Raw genomic sequence first — 14,342 nt, 5'->3', positions numbered from 1 at the left:
TGCCCTGGTAGTGATGACAATGGGATGCTGCCCTGGCAACAACAGCAGGATGCTTCCCTAGAACTGACAACGGCAGGATGCTCTTCTAGAACCGACAGCCTGGCACCGACAACATTGAGGTGCTCCCCTGGAACCAGCTCACTGAGCTGCTCCTTCAGTCTGCTGTATCCCTGTGCCTGGAGCCCGGGAGAGCACCGAGAGTCCGGGGGAGCGCAGCCCAGCATGGGGCTGGTCTCGTGGGCGGGGCGGAGGGGCCAGGACCAGAGCCCAGAGTCCCAAGACTGGGACTAGGTCCAGCAGCACCTAGGCTCTGTCAGGGGTTTAGGAAGCAAAGGGGTCTAGCGTGAATCTCGTGAACAAGTGGGTGTCCCTTATTCCTTTGTATTTTCAGTCCCTGTACACATAATTTCAATTCAATTCTGGATAAATCGCCTAAACCCAATCCTGTGTAAACACTCCCAATTCGGCCGGTTTAAGGCTTGGCTCTGCTCTGCCCCGCCTCCCTTCGGCCGTTGCAGCTTTAAGGCTCGGGACCTCTCGCCCAGCCCGGTGTTGCCTTTTCAATGTTTGGTCCCGCCCCCTGGGAGCGGTGTCACGTGACTCCAGCAGAGCCTTAAAAGGGCCGCAATGGGCCCGTGCTGGCTCCTCGCGGGTCTGCTCCTGGCTGTTGGCGCCGCACCGCGCTGGGTCGCGACCCCCGACACGGTACCGGGGGTAGGGGTGGGGCTAGGACAGGACCCGCCCACACCCTGGGGTGCCGCAACACCCCTTTGTCCCTCATAATTGCTCCCCCAATGGCCGCCAACACCCCCCTGTAGCCCCCAACAACCTTCTTTACCCAATTAATGCCCTCCGGCCCCTCCAAAACTTCTTTCCCCTCCCTTGATCCCCCCAATGCCCCTAGCGCACCCCGACGGACCCCCAGAACCCCAACACCCGCTGTTGCCCTTTTAACCTCTCTTGCTCTACATTAGGGTCCCCTCTGAACCCATTCTCCCCACAGGTGCGGCCGCGGGTGGTGCGGGAGCAGCTGCTGTGGGTGAGCGGGGAGGGGCACGGCGGGGTCCACACTTTCCGGGTGCCGCTGGTGGCCGCCACCCGCGGGGGGGCGCTGGTGGCCTGCGCCGAGGGCCGGAAGCGCTCGGCCGCCGATGTGGGGGCCAAGTTCATCGCCTGCCGCCACTCCCCCGATGGAGGTGGGGCTGGGGACACCGAGAGGGCTGGTGGGGGTGTGTGGGGTGTGTGTGTACACGTGGGTGGGTGGGGGCTATTTGAGGGGTGTGGGGGGGAATGGCGGTGCGGGAAAGGAGTTTTGGACTGGTTGGGAGGGCATTAATGGGGGGGGAAAGAGAAGTGTTGGGGGCTATAAGGGGACATTGGGTTATTGGCAGGGTCAAGGGGGTTAATGGGGGGGCACAAAGAAGGTTATGGGGTCTCGGGTGGGTTCATGGGGGTTCAGTGGGAGGTCTAAGAGGTTCCTGCGAGGGGGCCTGAAGGAGATTTAGGGAGTCTGAGACATCCTTCGGGAGTTCGGGGGTTCCTGAGGGGGCTCTGGGGGCTGTTGGAGAGGTGTTGGATGAGGGGGACTGAGAGCTCCCTGGGGGGGGGGGTGTCTGGGGGCGCTTTGGGTCCCCTGGAGGATTTTGAGTCCTTGGGGGATTATGGGGCTTGGTGGGGCTCCAGGGGGGTCTGCCCATGTTTCCCCCCAGGCTCAACGTGGGGCCCGACGCGGGTGGCTGCAGATGATGGCTCGGCAGTGGATGGGCTGAACCTGGGGGCCCTGGCGGTGGTAGGGGATGAGGTGCTGCTGCTTTTCGCCCGCTGCGCCCACCCCCCCCAGGCCTGCGGCCCCCCCAGCACCCACCTCCTGCGCAGTCGTGATGGCGGCCGCTCATGGGGACCTCTCCAGAACCTCTCAGGGGTGGTTGGTAGTGAGGTGTTTGCCCCAGGGCCTGGCTATGGCATCCAGGTACAAGGGGGTATGGGGGGACCAAGGGGAGCTTTGGGGAGGCCCAGGCATTAAAGCTTGGGGAAGGGGTTTGGGTGGAACCCTGGGGTGGGGGATGTGGGTGTTTGGGGGGATCCAGGCATCTGGCTGGGGTTGGGGCTTGGAGGTTTGGGGCCTCGGGGCACACAGGGATTGGGGTGGGGGGGATCTTTGGGATGTGTGGGATGATAACCTGAAAATCCAGGGGTCTGGGTGCCCAGAGAGGGGGTCAGAAGGGACCCAGGCATCAAGGAACAGGGGGGAGGTAGGGCTCAGGGGGGAGCTGGGAGACAGCACAGGGATGCACATACAGGGTGTCTGTGCCCCCCCTCTGCAGAAGCAGCATGCACCGGGCAGCGGGCGCCTGGTGTTCTGTGGCCATGGGACACTGGAGCGGGATGGGGTCTCACTGCTATTGAGTGATGATGGGGGCCTGCGGTGGCGGCGGGGGGGATCGCTGCCCGCCATTCCCTTTGGGGCCCCCCGCCATCCCCGGGACTTCACCCCTGACGAGTGCCAGGTAGGAGAGACAGGGTGAAAACTGGGGTGTGGGGGGAAGTGGGGGATCCTCATTTTGGAGGGCAGAGGTGGGACCCCACACTTTAAGGGTTAAATGGGGTCCAGCCCCTGTCTTTTGGGAGTCTTGGATAGTGACCCCTTGCTCATGGCCCTGCAGCCCTATGAGCTGCCCGATGGCTCCATCGCCGTCAACATCCGGAACCAGAACTCGTACCGGTGCCGCTGCCGGATGGTGGCGCGAAGCTGGGACGGCGGTGAGACCCTCCCCCCCGGCGCTGTCACCTTCGATCCTGCCTTGGTGGACCCCGCGGTGGCCGCCGGGGTCCTGGTCACCGGGAATCTTGTGTTCTTCAGTAACCCCGCACACGAGAGCCAGCGTGAGTGGGAGAGGCGTGAGGCTTTGGGTTGGCAGGCGGGGCTCGACTGCTGTGGGGCGTGGCCTACGGGCAGAGGGTGTAGGCTGAGGGCAGTGGCAGGGTAACGGCCTCCCCCCCCAAATCTATGGCCCACCCTTAACCCCCCACCCCGATGTCCACATTGCTCCCTGCAGGCTCCCTCTTGCCACCCATATCCTATTAGCCTCTCTCTTATTCCCCATTAATGCTTACCCTAGACTCCCAAAGTCCCCCTAGGGCCCCTCAGCACCCCCCTTTGTCCTCTGTTAATGCTTCTCTTACACACCCAAGACCGCACCCTTCTCTTTACCCCCTCCTTAACTGCCCAATGGGGGACCCCATAGCCCTGCAGCACCCCTCTTATCCCCTGTTAATGTCCTCCTGACCCCTCTTATGCTCCTTGTTGCTTACCCATTACCCTGCCTTGACCCCCCTTAATGCCCCCAGCACACCCCAGGGCCCCCCAGATACCCGTAACTTCCCCTTGGCCCTCCTCTTGCTTCCCATTAAACCTCCACTTCCCATCTCTGACCCCCAAAACCCCCTCCTGGGCCCCCCAACTCCCTGCTTTACCCCCTGTTGCCGGCAGGGCATGGGGCTGCTGCTGGGCGTGTCTGTTGTGGGCGTGTTTTTTGTGGGCAAGGCTTAACAGATGCTGGATCTTCCCCCTCCAAACAGGAGTGAACTTGACCCTGCGCTGGAGCTTCACCAACGGCACTACGTGGTGGGGGCATGGCCTGCAGGTGTGGGCGGGGCCCAGCGGGTACTCTTCGATGACGGCCCCACCCCCTGGCGCTCAGGGACACTCCACCTTCCTCTACCTCATCTATGAGAAGGGGCGGAGCCTCTCCACCGAGACCATCTCATTGGCCACCATCAGCATCGCAGGGGATCCCTGACCACGCCCCTCGATCTGGCCACGCCCCCTGCTCCTCAATAAAGCGAGCTCCTCTGTAATACGGCCTTTCAGAGTACTATTCATGATGCTCAGGGACCACCAGCATGTCTCAGTACTGGTGGATAGAACCCTTCTTGCTAGTGCCAGCTTTGGCTTGGCCAAATGGGTCCTTCCACTGCAGGGTAGGTCTCTGATAGCTTCTGATCCAGTGCTGGTCCCAGCTCTGTGCATTGTACATTGATAGGAGCAGCCAAACGAGCCACAGACTCATGGCTTTTGTCCAAAGTGCCATAATAAGTCACTAATTATTATTGCTTCTAAAAGGAATCATCCTCCAACATGCAGTATCCCTGCTGGTACTGGAAAAGAGAAGGCTGGGTGGAGACCTTACAGCAGCCTTCCAGTATCTGAAGGGGTCCTACATGGATGCTGGAGAGAGACTCTTCATTAAGGACTGTAGTGATAGGACAAGGGGTAACAGATTCAAACTTAAACAGGAGAGTTGAGGTTAGATATAAGGAAGGAGTTCTTTACTGTGAGGGTGATGAGGCTGGAATGGGTTGCCCAAGGAAGCTATGAATGCTCCAATGAGTGTGCGCCATAGAGGTTGCAATCAATTAGACTTCCAGGTGGGAAAGCAAGGAGCGACAGTAAGGCTGGTGGCACTGTTGTGGAGCTCACTGTCTGCAGAAGAGGCCCAGCAGCAGCATTCTGTCCTGGCTCTTAGGGTGTTTGAGCAGGGGCAGGTAAAAGGGTAAAAGGGGCAGGATGAGCAACAGCCTCTTTTATGTTTAGTGTCTGTAGCATTCAAATGGTCAAAGAAAAAAACTAACGTATAATAAAGCCAAAACACCAGGTTTCTGTCCAGAACTACACTTTCTGCCTCCATAATGTGGTAAAAATGTAAAGACTCTCATTTTCTATGTGTGGTCTAAGATGCAAAGACATGAGTGTGCTTCTATGCCATACAAAAGGCCAGCATTGGCTTCTAGTCCTGGCAGGTCAACAGGAGTTTTAGGTGGCAAAAAAGTGGGTTACCATCTTCGTAACACCTTTCTGGAGGACTCCATTTATAGGAATTAAGGTGACACTTCCAAAACTACCACCCGCATTACTGTCGCTCCTTGCTTTCACACCTAAAATTCCATTTGAATACATCTCGGACTCGCGCATGCGCAGTAGCGTCCTGGATCCGCGCATGCGCAGTAGCGCCCCTTGTCCGCGCATGTGCAGTAGCGTCCCGGACTCGCGCATGAGGTGCTAATTTAAAAGTTTATTCATTGGCTTCCTTTACACTCTTCAGGGTGTTTGGTTTTGGTTGAGTTTTTTTTTTTTTTTGCTTAGAAGTTAGCCTTTCTATATGCTGTATTGCCAGTGCATCTCAGTTTTCAATGTGAGTTTTACCAGCCATTCATTGATCTTTCAGTCTTTGATATAACTCATAAACCTTTTTTTACTTGCTTCATGGGGAAATTGTGAAGTACAGATTTTAGCAGCATCTATTCAAGTCTTTAAACTGTGTGTGGAACAGAATATATTACCACAGGAGCATAAACTCATGCTTTCCTGGAAGGCATACTATGCATGCAGTTATTGTCTTCTGAGTTTTGGACTTGGAAGACCATTAAGAAAAGGTATGATTGAGTAGGGTAAGCCTGATCAGGAGCAGTGCTTGAGGCCAATTCTTGTGGTGTAGCTATGTATGAGCTAAGAGGTGGACTTAGGCCAGCCCAGATGTTAGGGTCTGCTAATCAGTAGTACTTGGCCAGAGTTTCCATTTTGACCAGCAGTCACCCATTGTTTTGGATGTGAAAAGCTTCTGCGTTCCTTTTCCAGTTCAGAGTCTCACCTATTGAAATGAGCCAAACCACGGTCATTTTGATGATTGTTGTAGCCCATGAATTGTACTGACTAGCCAGGACTGGCTTTTTAATTGCAATATAGTGGTCAAGTCAGATGGCACAGAGGTCCATGATGGAAGCTGTGGAAAAGAGGATGTCAAGGAACAACCAGATAGGACACAAGGCAGTTGGTAAAGGCCAGGCGTTGTCTGAAAGGAAGCAGAAAATTCATTAATATCTAAGCTTTTTGAGAGTTTTCTGTGTGTAATTCTCAACCTGACTTCATAAAATTGAAGCTATGCAGTCTGTGAGCTTTGAAAGTAAACCTAAAGCATAAAAAAAAAGCCAAAAACTTAAAAGCCAGAGACAAACCAACAAAGCAAACTCCAATCAAAACCAACCCAGCTGTCCCTTGTCAGGCTGCTTTTACCCCAGGTAGTGATTGGCCCCACCCCTGAGCCAGGGCATTGAGGGAGGGGCTGTGGGTAGGGCCTGGGATATATAAGGCACAGCTTCCAAGCAGGGCATTTCATTTGGGCTCGGCTTGTATCAAGGTAAGATGTGTGGGGTGTTTTGGGGTTTTTATGCTTTGTCTTTTATTTTTTCCTTTGTTTTTTTGAGTTTTTTGAAATGCTTTTTTCTGGACTAAAATGTTTAAGTTTTGTTAATACTTATGTGGGCATGTGCCAATCAACTTTTTTTGTGCTGTGGTTTTGAGTGCTTTTGAGCTTAGCAAACTTGTTTGGATGTTCTCAGGCATAGAAAACATGGCCAAGGTTGGTTTTGGTTTTTGTTTTTCTTACTTTATTTACTTTTTTTTTTGCATATAATGGTTATGGTAGTGGCTACTAAACCAACATACCAGTTATATGAAGGTGCTTTTGGGTGTATGTACTTATAAAAAGTAAGTTGAATGCCTAGATTTAAAGAAAACCGAAACAGTATATTTATGTTGTTTAGGGATGTACAGGCTGTTAAAAAACTGGTGCTTTTTGGTGGAGAGTAGTAAAAAGAATTCTTTTAGTTTATAATTTTCTCCTTTTATAAGTCTAAAGTATAGAAAGCACAGGTTCTTTACAGTCTGCATGGAATTAATATTTCAGAGTTCTTTGCTCTATTTATTTGTCTGTGAAGTATTATATGGCTGATTTTTATTATTTTTTCTTACTGCAGATAATAAAAACTAAATGGCTGGATGCAGTAATTATTTTTGTGTCTAATAGTGGAGTTCTGAGCATTAAGTTTTGCTTTAGACTTATGGGACTATAAAAACTAAGAAAGAAGAATATTTTCTGACAGGAAAGGGCTGAGGAGAACCATCAGTACAGCAGGAAGAGCTTTGAAATGTACCATGGGGATGAGAAAAATAAAATGGGATGTTTTATAGCACCATCTTCGAGTGTGTATGGTAGTGCAGCATGACTGTTTCAATGAGTATATTTGCTTGTGATTTGCATTGGCACTTCCACATCACTTAAATGAAGGGGTCAGAGAGATGTGGCTTGCGTGTTTTTTTTTCGTTCATATTAAATTAACTCATTCTAGAAGAAAGGTCTTGAAATTGGCTGTTGAGAACCTAAGCTGATGAATTAGCTTAACACAATTTTTAACTTCTTTAAATTGTTTCTTTTCTTTCTGAAATCCAAGTCTAGTTGTGGCTGTATAGAACTGATGTGGTTCCGCAGCAATGGCAGGAGGGAATGCTGAAGTAACATAGTTTGTTTTGAGCTAACATGGTGGCTGTATTGCTGCTCCAGCTGGTTAGAAGCTTTTTATTTAGTTTCTTTCCCTGAGTAGTGGAGGAAGTGAGTTCATTTCTAACATGCATATTAATTTCTTGCCCCATTAAAGAACCTGTAAACAGTGGTTTTGTACAGGAAAGATCTTAAATCAGTTTCTGGTGCACTGGCTTTGGTAACTGTGCCAAGGGACCAGTACATAGAAACAACTCTGTGATCGAAAGTGTTCTTGAGCTTAATCTTGCACAATTCAGAATGCTGACTATAAAGAAATAATTGAGGGGATCAATTTGAGGGCTCAACTACTCATGCTTGGCTGATATCTAACCAGCTAACAGTGTCAGTACAAAATGCTACAATGTACTTTTCACCCTGCTCAGAGGGGGTTTAAGTTGGAACTTAATCTGTGTAAAGGCCAGGCGTTGTCTGAAAGGAAGCAGAAAATTCATTAATATCTAAGCTTTTTGAGAGTTTTCTGTGTGTAATTCTCAACCTGACTTCATAAAATTGAAGCTATGCAGTCTGTGAGCTTTGAAAGTAAACCTAAAGCATAAAAAAAAAAAGGCCAAAAACTTAAAAGCCAGAGACAAACCAACAAAGCAAACTCCAACCAAAACCAACCCAGCTGTCCCTTGTCAGGCTGCTTTTACCCCAGGTAGTGATTGGCCCCACCCCCGAGCCAGGTCATTGAGGGAGGGGCTGTGGGTAGGGCCTGGGATATATAAGGCACAGCTTCCAAACAGGGAGCTTCTTTTGGGTTTGGCTTTTATCAAGGTGAGGTGTTTGGGGTGTTTTGAGGTTTTTATGCTTTGTCTTTTGTTTTGTTTTTTGAGTTCTTTGAAATGCTTTTTTCTGAACTAGAATTTTTAAGTTTTGCTAGTACTTACGTGGGCGTGTGCCAATTAACTTTTTTTGTGCTGTGGATTTATTTAGGGTGCTGTGGTTTTGAGTGCTTTTAAGCTTAGCAGACTTCTTTGGATGTTCTCAGGCATAGAAAATATGGCCAAAGTTGTTTTTGTTCTCCTTACTTTATTTACTTTTTTTTTTTTTTTTTTGCATTTAATGATTATGATGGTGGCTACTAAACCAACATACCAGTTAGATGGAGGAGGTAATGGGTCATAACCAACGTATTACTCAGTCTTTGGAGAAATTTGATTGAATCTTAATTAGTGATCTTGGAGAATTTAGTTCACATAGTTTTAAAATGGTTTTGCTGTGTCCTTTGGCCAGCTGCAGTTGAGCACTTACATGGCAAAGCAGGGCTATTCTGTCCCTGTAATGATTTTGTTAAAACTGAAGGGCTTGCTTGTGCATCTTCCCTTCCCCCTTGCCAAAGTGATGGCTTGGATATTCCGTATGGCGTACTGCTTCTTATCGTAGTTGTCTGTCTTTAATGTTAATCTGTAGTGAACCTAGCATCTGTCAAATGCATTGTGCTTTTGTAGTGTTAAACTTCTCCAAAAGCTCATAGTTTTGGGAGCTGGGTCTCCCCTACCAAAGTTTACGATACCAAACCAAGTGAACTTTAATGAAACTCTGGTTGTTTTTTTTTTTAGCTGCTTTATATTAATTCACAAATAGTTTTTATTGCAGTCCAGTGCTAGCAGTGTTCAGTTTGAGATGCGTATTAGTGTTTTGTGTCTGTAAGAATGTCTTGTAGTCCTAGGGGAAAAAAGTATTAACCTAGAAGTTTTTTGTGTTTCTAATGGTAGAAGTTGATGTACTATATACTCCTTCCTGTTAAAATTCAGCTGTAGTCAATCAGTAGGCACAGTGATAATATTGCCAGAGAAATCAGTTCTTAGTTGAACGATGAATAAAGGACAAAAAAAAAAAAAAAAACAACCCCAAACCGAAAAAACAATGTTTCTAACCAATCTGATCATTTTTATTCTTGCTCTGAATAAACAGATCTGCATGCTGAGACTGTGAAACAAGCTGGACTGTTTAATGCCCAGTCTTATCAATGCGGCAATGTTGCAGTACTTTGAGATTAAAACATGGTGTAACTGATAGGTGAAAATTATAATGATGCTGCCTTGACTTGATTTAAAAACTTGAGAGAATGGAAAATTTTATGAAGTCAGACATAGCACGTGCTTGTCTGCATTCTTCCCTATGTTGGGAAACCTTGCCTGTAAAAACAAAGAAAATGGATGAATGGAGCCCTGAACCAAACCTCATCCACCCCTGAAGCAGGGGAGGATGGCATAAGCAGTGAGGCAGAAGGGAAAGAGGGGTTCTATATTCCAAGCATTAACCAGTAAATTTTAGATCTAGTTGCATATTTCCCAAAATAGCTATCATGGTTGAAATTCTCCTTCAAGAAATTGTTGTGTCAGACAGGTAGGAGGAAGTTGTAATTAGTATATTATGAACCCCCTACTCATATTTAATAATATGTCTGGATAACAGCTGGATTTCAAACAAGTAGCCAGTATTTCTGTTGGAGAGTACTTACATGCTGCTCCCAGGATTATAAATGCTTTGCTTCTTGCTGAATTGCAGTGATAAATTCTTCTTTCTTTTAATTTTTTTCCCAGTTAATTTACTTTTTTCAGAAGAAAAGCCTCAAATATTTTTCAACTAAAAGCTCTTTTCCTTCTTTTAAATATAGATGCATGTGAACAGCAATCTGGTGCAAAGCAAACTTGAAGGTTTTTATGAGTTTTAAGACCTTTGATTAGTTACTAAGTGCAACTGAGGAGAGTTGCACTTACTGGAGAGTCTTTATTTTTGTATTGTTTTGAACGGGGTGCAGAAGGTAGTAGATTACCGCATGATTGTAGCATTCTGTACTATTATACTTGTGTCTGCAGTGATTTTTTTTTTTTTTATCCAGACAAAATCAGAGTAGACATAAATTGCAGTAGCTAAAAAAGAATTGAAGAATACAGTTATTATTTAAACTAAAAATTGTGAAACTGGTACCTTAAAGTCCAGAAACCCACCTAGTTGTTTAAGGTTGGTACTGTGGTGTATTGTGCTTTTACTTATTTTGATTTACACAGTTTGGTTAAACCTGTGTTAGCTCTGTGCCTAGTGTTGGGCTGAGATTTTTGTGCTTTCCTCGTGATAGTGGTATTTATCACTGTTGGCCTATTCTGTTACTTTGGTAGTTAGAATATTGATTTTTCCCTCTCGGAACTCAAAGCGTCTCTGACCCTTGAACATAATGACGTGTTTGTTTGTTGTCTTGGTTTATAATTCAGATTGAAGGTAAAATGAGTATGTCCTGCCAGGTAACAATAGAAAGCCATTAGCAGGTCATGCTTAGTTAGAGTAGTTACAAATTCTGATTCTCCTAGTGTAGATCCACACTGTCGGAGCAGACCGGAGCATTTACTGGCCTGAGATTATCCACCTTTTTCCTTCAGAATTGAAATGCTGATTTAAGCAAGCTAGTGCATTGGTTTTTGGAGATATTAAGTAATTTTTTTGAAATGCCATGGTTACCCGACAAATGTGCCAGCCTGAAAGCTTGTCTGGTTTTTCCAACTGTCACGTAGTATAAGAAAGATATTTCTCCTTCCTACCAGCGTTGCCTCATACCCTCACAGGGCTATATGATCTTTAATGTCCCTTCCAACCCAACCATTCTATGATTTTCTTATAGGCTGCTGAAGCATGTTCCCTCTATAGGATTTTGTTGCTGTTAGATAATGATGCTTTTACTGAAATAGGATATTTTTAATCACTGGCTGACTTAAGCCTAGGCCTCAGTTTTCAGATTGGGGGGTGTGGGTATGCATCATGCGTGTGTGGTGTTAATCCTCGGGTCGGTATTCTGCTTTGTGGACTGCGCAGGCCAGGTGTTTCCAGGCTATTGTCTTGCTTCACGCCTGTGACAGCCTGCTTTTGCTTCTCTGTTACCATTACATTTTCAACAGTAGTTCACTGTCATGTGTTTTTTTTAAATGTAGCTGAAGTATTTATTTATTTATTTATTTGTTTATTTATTTATTTATTTATTTAGAGTTGCTTTGTGACAAGCCAACCTTTATGTTCTTGATTATCTTTAGATTTGAGATTCTGGAAAGTAGCCCTCATCAAGGAAGTTTTCTCTGGTAGTTTGCACAAGCAAGAAGGGAAGATATGCTATGGTTCATCATCAGTAATGGGTGAAAATAAAGACAATGATTGCAAGTGATAGATTTTAAAAATGATAGGATGATCAGCTTCACCTCCTGATTTTTAAGTAGATGAACATCAGGAATATTTTATATTTTAAAAATCTCTGTTTTAAAGTATGGTACATGAACTGTGCCGAAGGAACCGATTGCTCACCAAGCTGTGGACAACAGACTTCTTCCTGTGGCAAATAACATGGTCTCTCCTACTTATTTGCTAATTTTGCTATGCAAGCACTAGGAACATTTTTGTTTCTTTTCAGTAGTTCTTAATGTTCGAATTGTGGGTAAATATTGACAGACAGGTTTCAGAGGATGCAATTATGTCCTAAAATGTCTCCCCCCCCCCTCCTTTTTTGGGAGAAGTGATATACAAAGGAATAAAAGCCGTGGAATGTTTGTGTACCCTGACGCACTGCTTAATGAAAATTAGTGTATATTTGTACCAAAGTACATTTTGGTCACTCTGTAGCTTAGAGTTGAAAAGAAGGTGTTCAATGCGTTCAGTATTGGTGTTTGGTGTTGCAGGTCTTGCCCTCGACCTTTGGAGGCGGAGGAGTGCTTGAGGTGAGTCAGGCAGGTAAGGAGAAGGTTTGCGGGGTGGGTCACTTTCGCAGGAGCGATGGCCCTTGGCTTTTGTTGCACTCCTAGAGCACGGAGGGGAGGAGGAGCCCCAGGTGAGACTGCGGAAGGGCTTTGGTGGCAGGCGAGCCCAGTATTGAGGAGCTTTGGAGGAGCCTGAGAGTTGGTAAGGACCAGGCCGGGCTAGGGATGGCTGGGGTGGTGGAGATGACGGCCAACACAGCCTGTTCCCCCTTTTTTGTTTGTTTCTGGCAGATGATGAAGGGAACTTGTCAACGGCTGCACCATCCCTGGCATCTGCCGTGGAGATTCTGAGCAGTGAGGTTGCCTGGAGCCGCATGGCACTATGCCCGCTAAGTAGAGGGGGTCCTTTAGGAGGCGAGGGGGTGGGGGACAATGTCAGAATGGCAAGAAGGGGTTTGAGCTGTAGCATTCCAATGTAGTATTTGAGCCAGAATGTCTGAGAACACGCTTGGCGGTGCCTGCGAGGGGAATGGTCAGTTTTAGCGTAGGTAGTGCCTCAGAGTTAAATGCCAGGATGAAAAGGTGCCCTTTGTGGGGCTTAAGTCTGGGGTGCTGTGTCAGGGAGAATAGGTAATGATCTGTGGTGAAACACACAAGGGCGGGGAAAGTGCTGTTTGTTGTCATGGGCCTCTCGCAGAGGGTTTTGCTTTGGCTGCTTCATGCGGTGTCCAGCTTTGGTTCCTAGCCAGCAAGTTCTGCTTTCGAAGTGCCTGGGAAAGTCCTGAGCCTTGGAGACCTTCTTAGATTTGGTTGGGCGCTTCTTGCAACGTGGGCTGGCCCCCTGCGTTGCAATGAGTGTTCAGTTTTTGTGAGTGTGAAAGCCTGAGCCTCGTGCTGTGTGAGGGAGGCAGAAGCTCATGCCAGGCAGGTGAAGGTTGCGTGCGCGGGGACGCCCGCTAAGGCTGAGCCTGCCACCTCGCACTGCCATGATGATTCTCGGAGCTGGTTTGCTGATGGTCTTCCCAGGGTCCTTGGGCTTGGTAAGATAAGGAAGCATGAGAAGTATCCTTTCCTATCTCTAGAGTTTGCCATGTTAATAAACTATTACTGAGTTTTTTGCTTGTCTCTGGTTTTGTCTCACCTGGAATTGTTGAACTGTGCAAGGTATGTGGTGCAGTTTTATAATGCCAGTGTAGCTGTGTACTCTTGATGAGCTGTGTGAATGGACAGAAGAGCTCTTAGAATAAGCTTGTAATGAATGAGTCAGGGCCAGAGAGTCTTCTTGGGAGTGGGTGTGATAGTATATCTAGAGTTAGTGTCTGAGGCAGAGGGAGTAGGGGCTGTGTTGCGACTGTCTGAACGTCAGTCTGTGTATGCATGTCAACCTGAGTGTCGGTGTGAGCTTGGGCTGTGTCTTAGAGGCAGAATAAGCTTTTGGTTGGCTTTGCGGTTAATAAAGCCAGGTTATTCTTGCAGGTGGCAAGATGGTTAGCCCCCTGTGAGAGGCTGGTGTAGGAGGGTTGAGCTGAGTTAGGGTACCAGGTGGGTAAATTTGTGGTGTCAGAAGGAAGTTTCAGTTTATTGTGCTGGTGGGCTTATGACTTTGTGTGTGTTTTGAATTTGGAGGTGCGCAGCGAGGAGCGAAGCGAGCTCGTTTGCCCGGAGCTGTCTTGAACTAGGTGAGCTGTGCTTAGCAGACTGAAGCAGCAACTGATGGAGTGTCTTACAGTTTTTGTGAGATGAAAACCAGGTCTTAACGTTGTGTTTTGCAGGCGGTGCACGTGCTCAAAGAAATGAAAGGAAGGTGTGCAAAACCAGGCCAGGTGGGTGTTGTTTTGTATTAGGAAAGAATATGTGAGAGTTGGTGTGGCAGGCCTTAAAATGCTGTCTCATATATGGGTGTAGGTGATGGTTAACTATGTTTCCGTGCAGTGAATGTTGTCTGTTGGGTGCAAATGGTTTGCTTTGCAGACATAGAGTAAATTCAAGCGAGGGGAGGATGTTTAGAGGTCATAGTGTAATGACATTGATCGAAATGTATTTTTGTTTGCAGGTTAGTATGTTGAGAACCTGTAGATTTGAGAGGAGCTCCGTGTTATTCTGGATGGTGATTTGCAGCACGTAGAAGATTTCAGTTAGAGGCCCGAAAGTTGTCCGTGTCAAATGGAAGGCTCCATTGCCGTGTGTAAAAGGAGGTCTGATGATCATTATGTGACAAAGCATGCTACCGGTTGAGCGCCTTGTGTAAGTAGTCAAGTGTTGGATTTGTAAGGATGAATTTTAA

The 14,342-nt window shown here is 47.3% G+C and overlaps 1 protein-coding gene across 2 annotated transcripts; it reads left to right on the top strand.

Moving 5' to 3' along the window:
* The first annotated feature begins 588 nt into the window (after window positions 1–588).
* Window positions 589–3,853, top strand: NEU1 (neuraminidase 1). Of its 2 annotated transcripts, none has more exons than XM_061375152.1 (6): window positions 589–705; window positions 1,004–1,196; window positions 1,743–1,969; window positions 2,325–2,507; window positions 2,664–2,883; window positions 3,580–3,853. In XM_061375152.1, the coding sequence occupies exons 1-6, from the start codon at window positions 628–630 to the stop codon at window positions 3,798–3,800; spliced, it is 1,122 nt and encodes a 373-aa protein (XP_061231136.1). In that variant the 5' UTR covers window positions 589–627; the 3' UTR covers window positions 3,801–3,853. The 2 variants fall into 2 exon arrangements, with proteins under 2 accessions (XP_061231136.1, XP_061231135.1); XM_061375151.1 differs by having other exon boundaries at window positions 1,710–1,969.
* Window positions 3,854–14,342: the final 10,489 nt, after the last annotated feature.

This window comes from Neopsephotus bourkii, unplaced genomic scaffold (assembly GCF_033783945.1).
Source record: "Neopsephotus bourkii isolate Nb327-2 ecotype Australia unplaced genomic scaffold, CSIRO-AGI_Nbou_v1 NB_1660, whole genome shotgun sequence".
Taxonomy (NCBI): domain Eukaryota; kingdom Metazoa; phylum Chordata; class Aves; order Psittaciformes; family Psittacidae; genus Neopsephotus; species Neopsephotus bourkii.
Note: the sequence above shows the minus strand (reverse complement) of the source record. Positions and strands in the feature narration are given on the sequence as shown.

What these genes read in the sequence shown, in the direction of transcription:
- NEU1 (XM_061375151.1), top strand. Translation starts at nt 628, where the DNA reads ATGGGCCCGTGCTGGCTCCTCGCGGGTCTGCTCCTGGCTGTTGGCGCC. An exon ending in CCGCCACTCCCCCGATGGAG is followed by an intron (nt 1,197 to 1,709) that starts GTGGGGCTGGGG and finishes GTTTCCCCCCAG; the next exon opens with GCTCAACGTGGGGCCCGACG. An exon ending in GGCCTGGCTATGGCATCCAG is followed by an intron (nt 1,970 to 2,324) that starts GTACAAGGGGGT and finishes CCCCCTCTGCAG; the next exon opens with AAGCAGCATGCACCGGGCAG.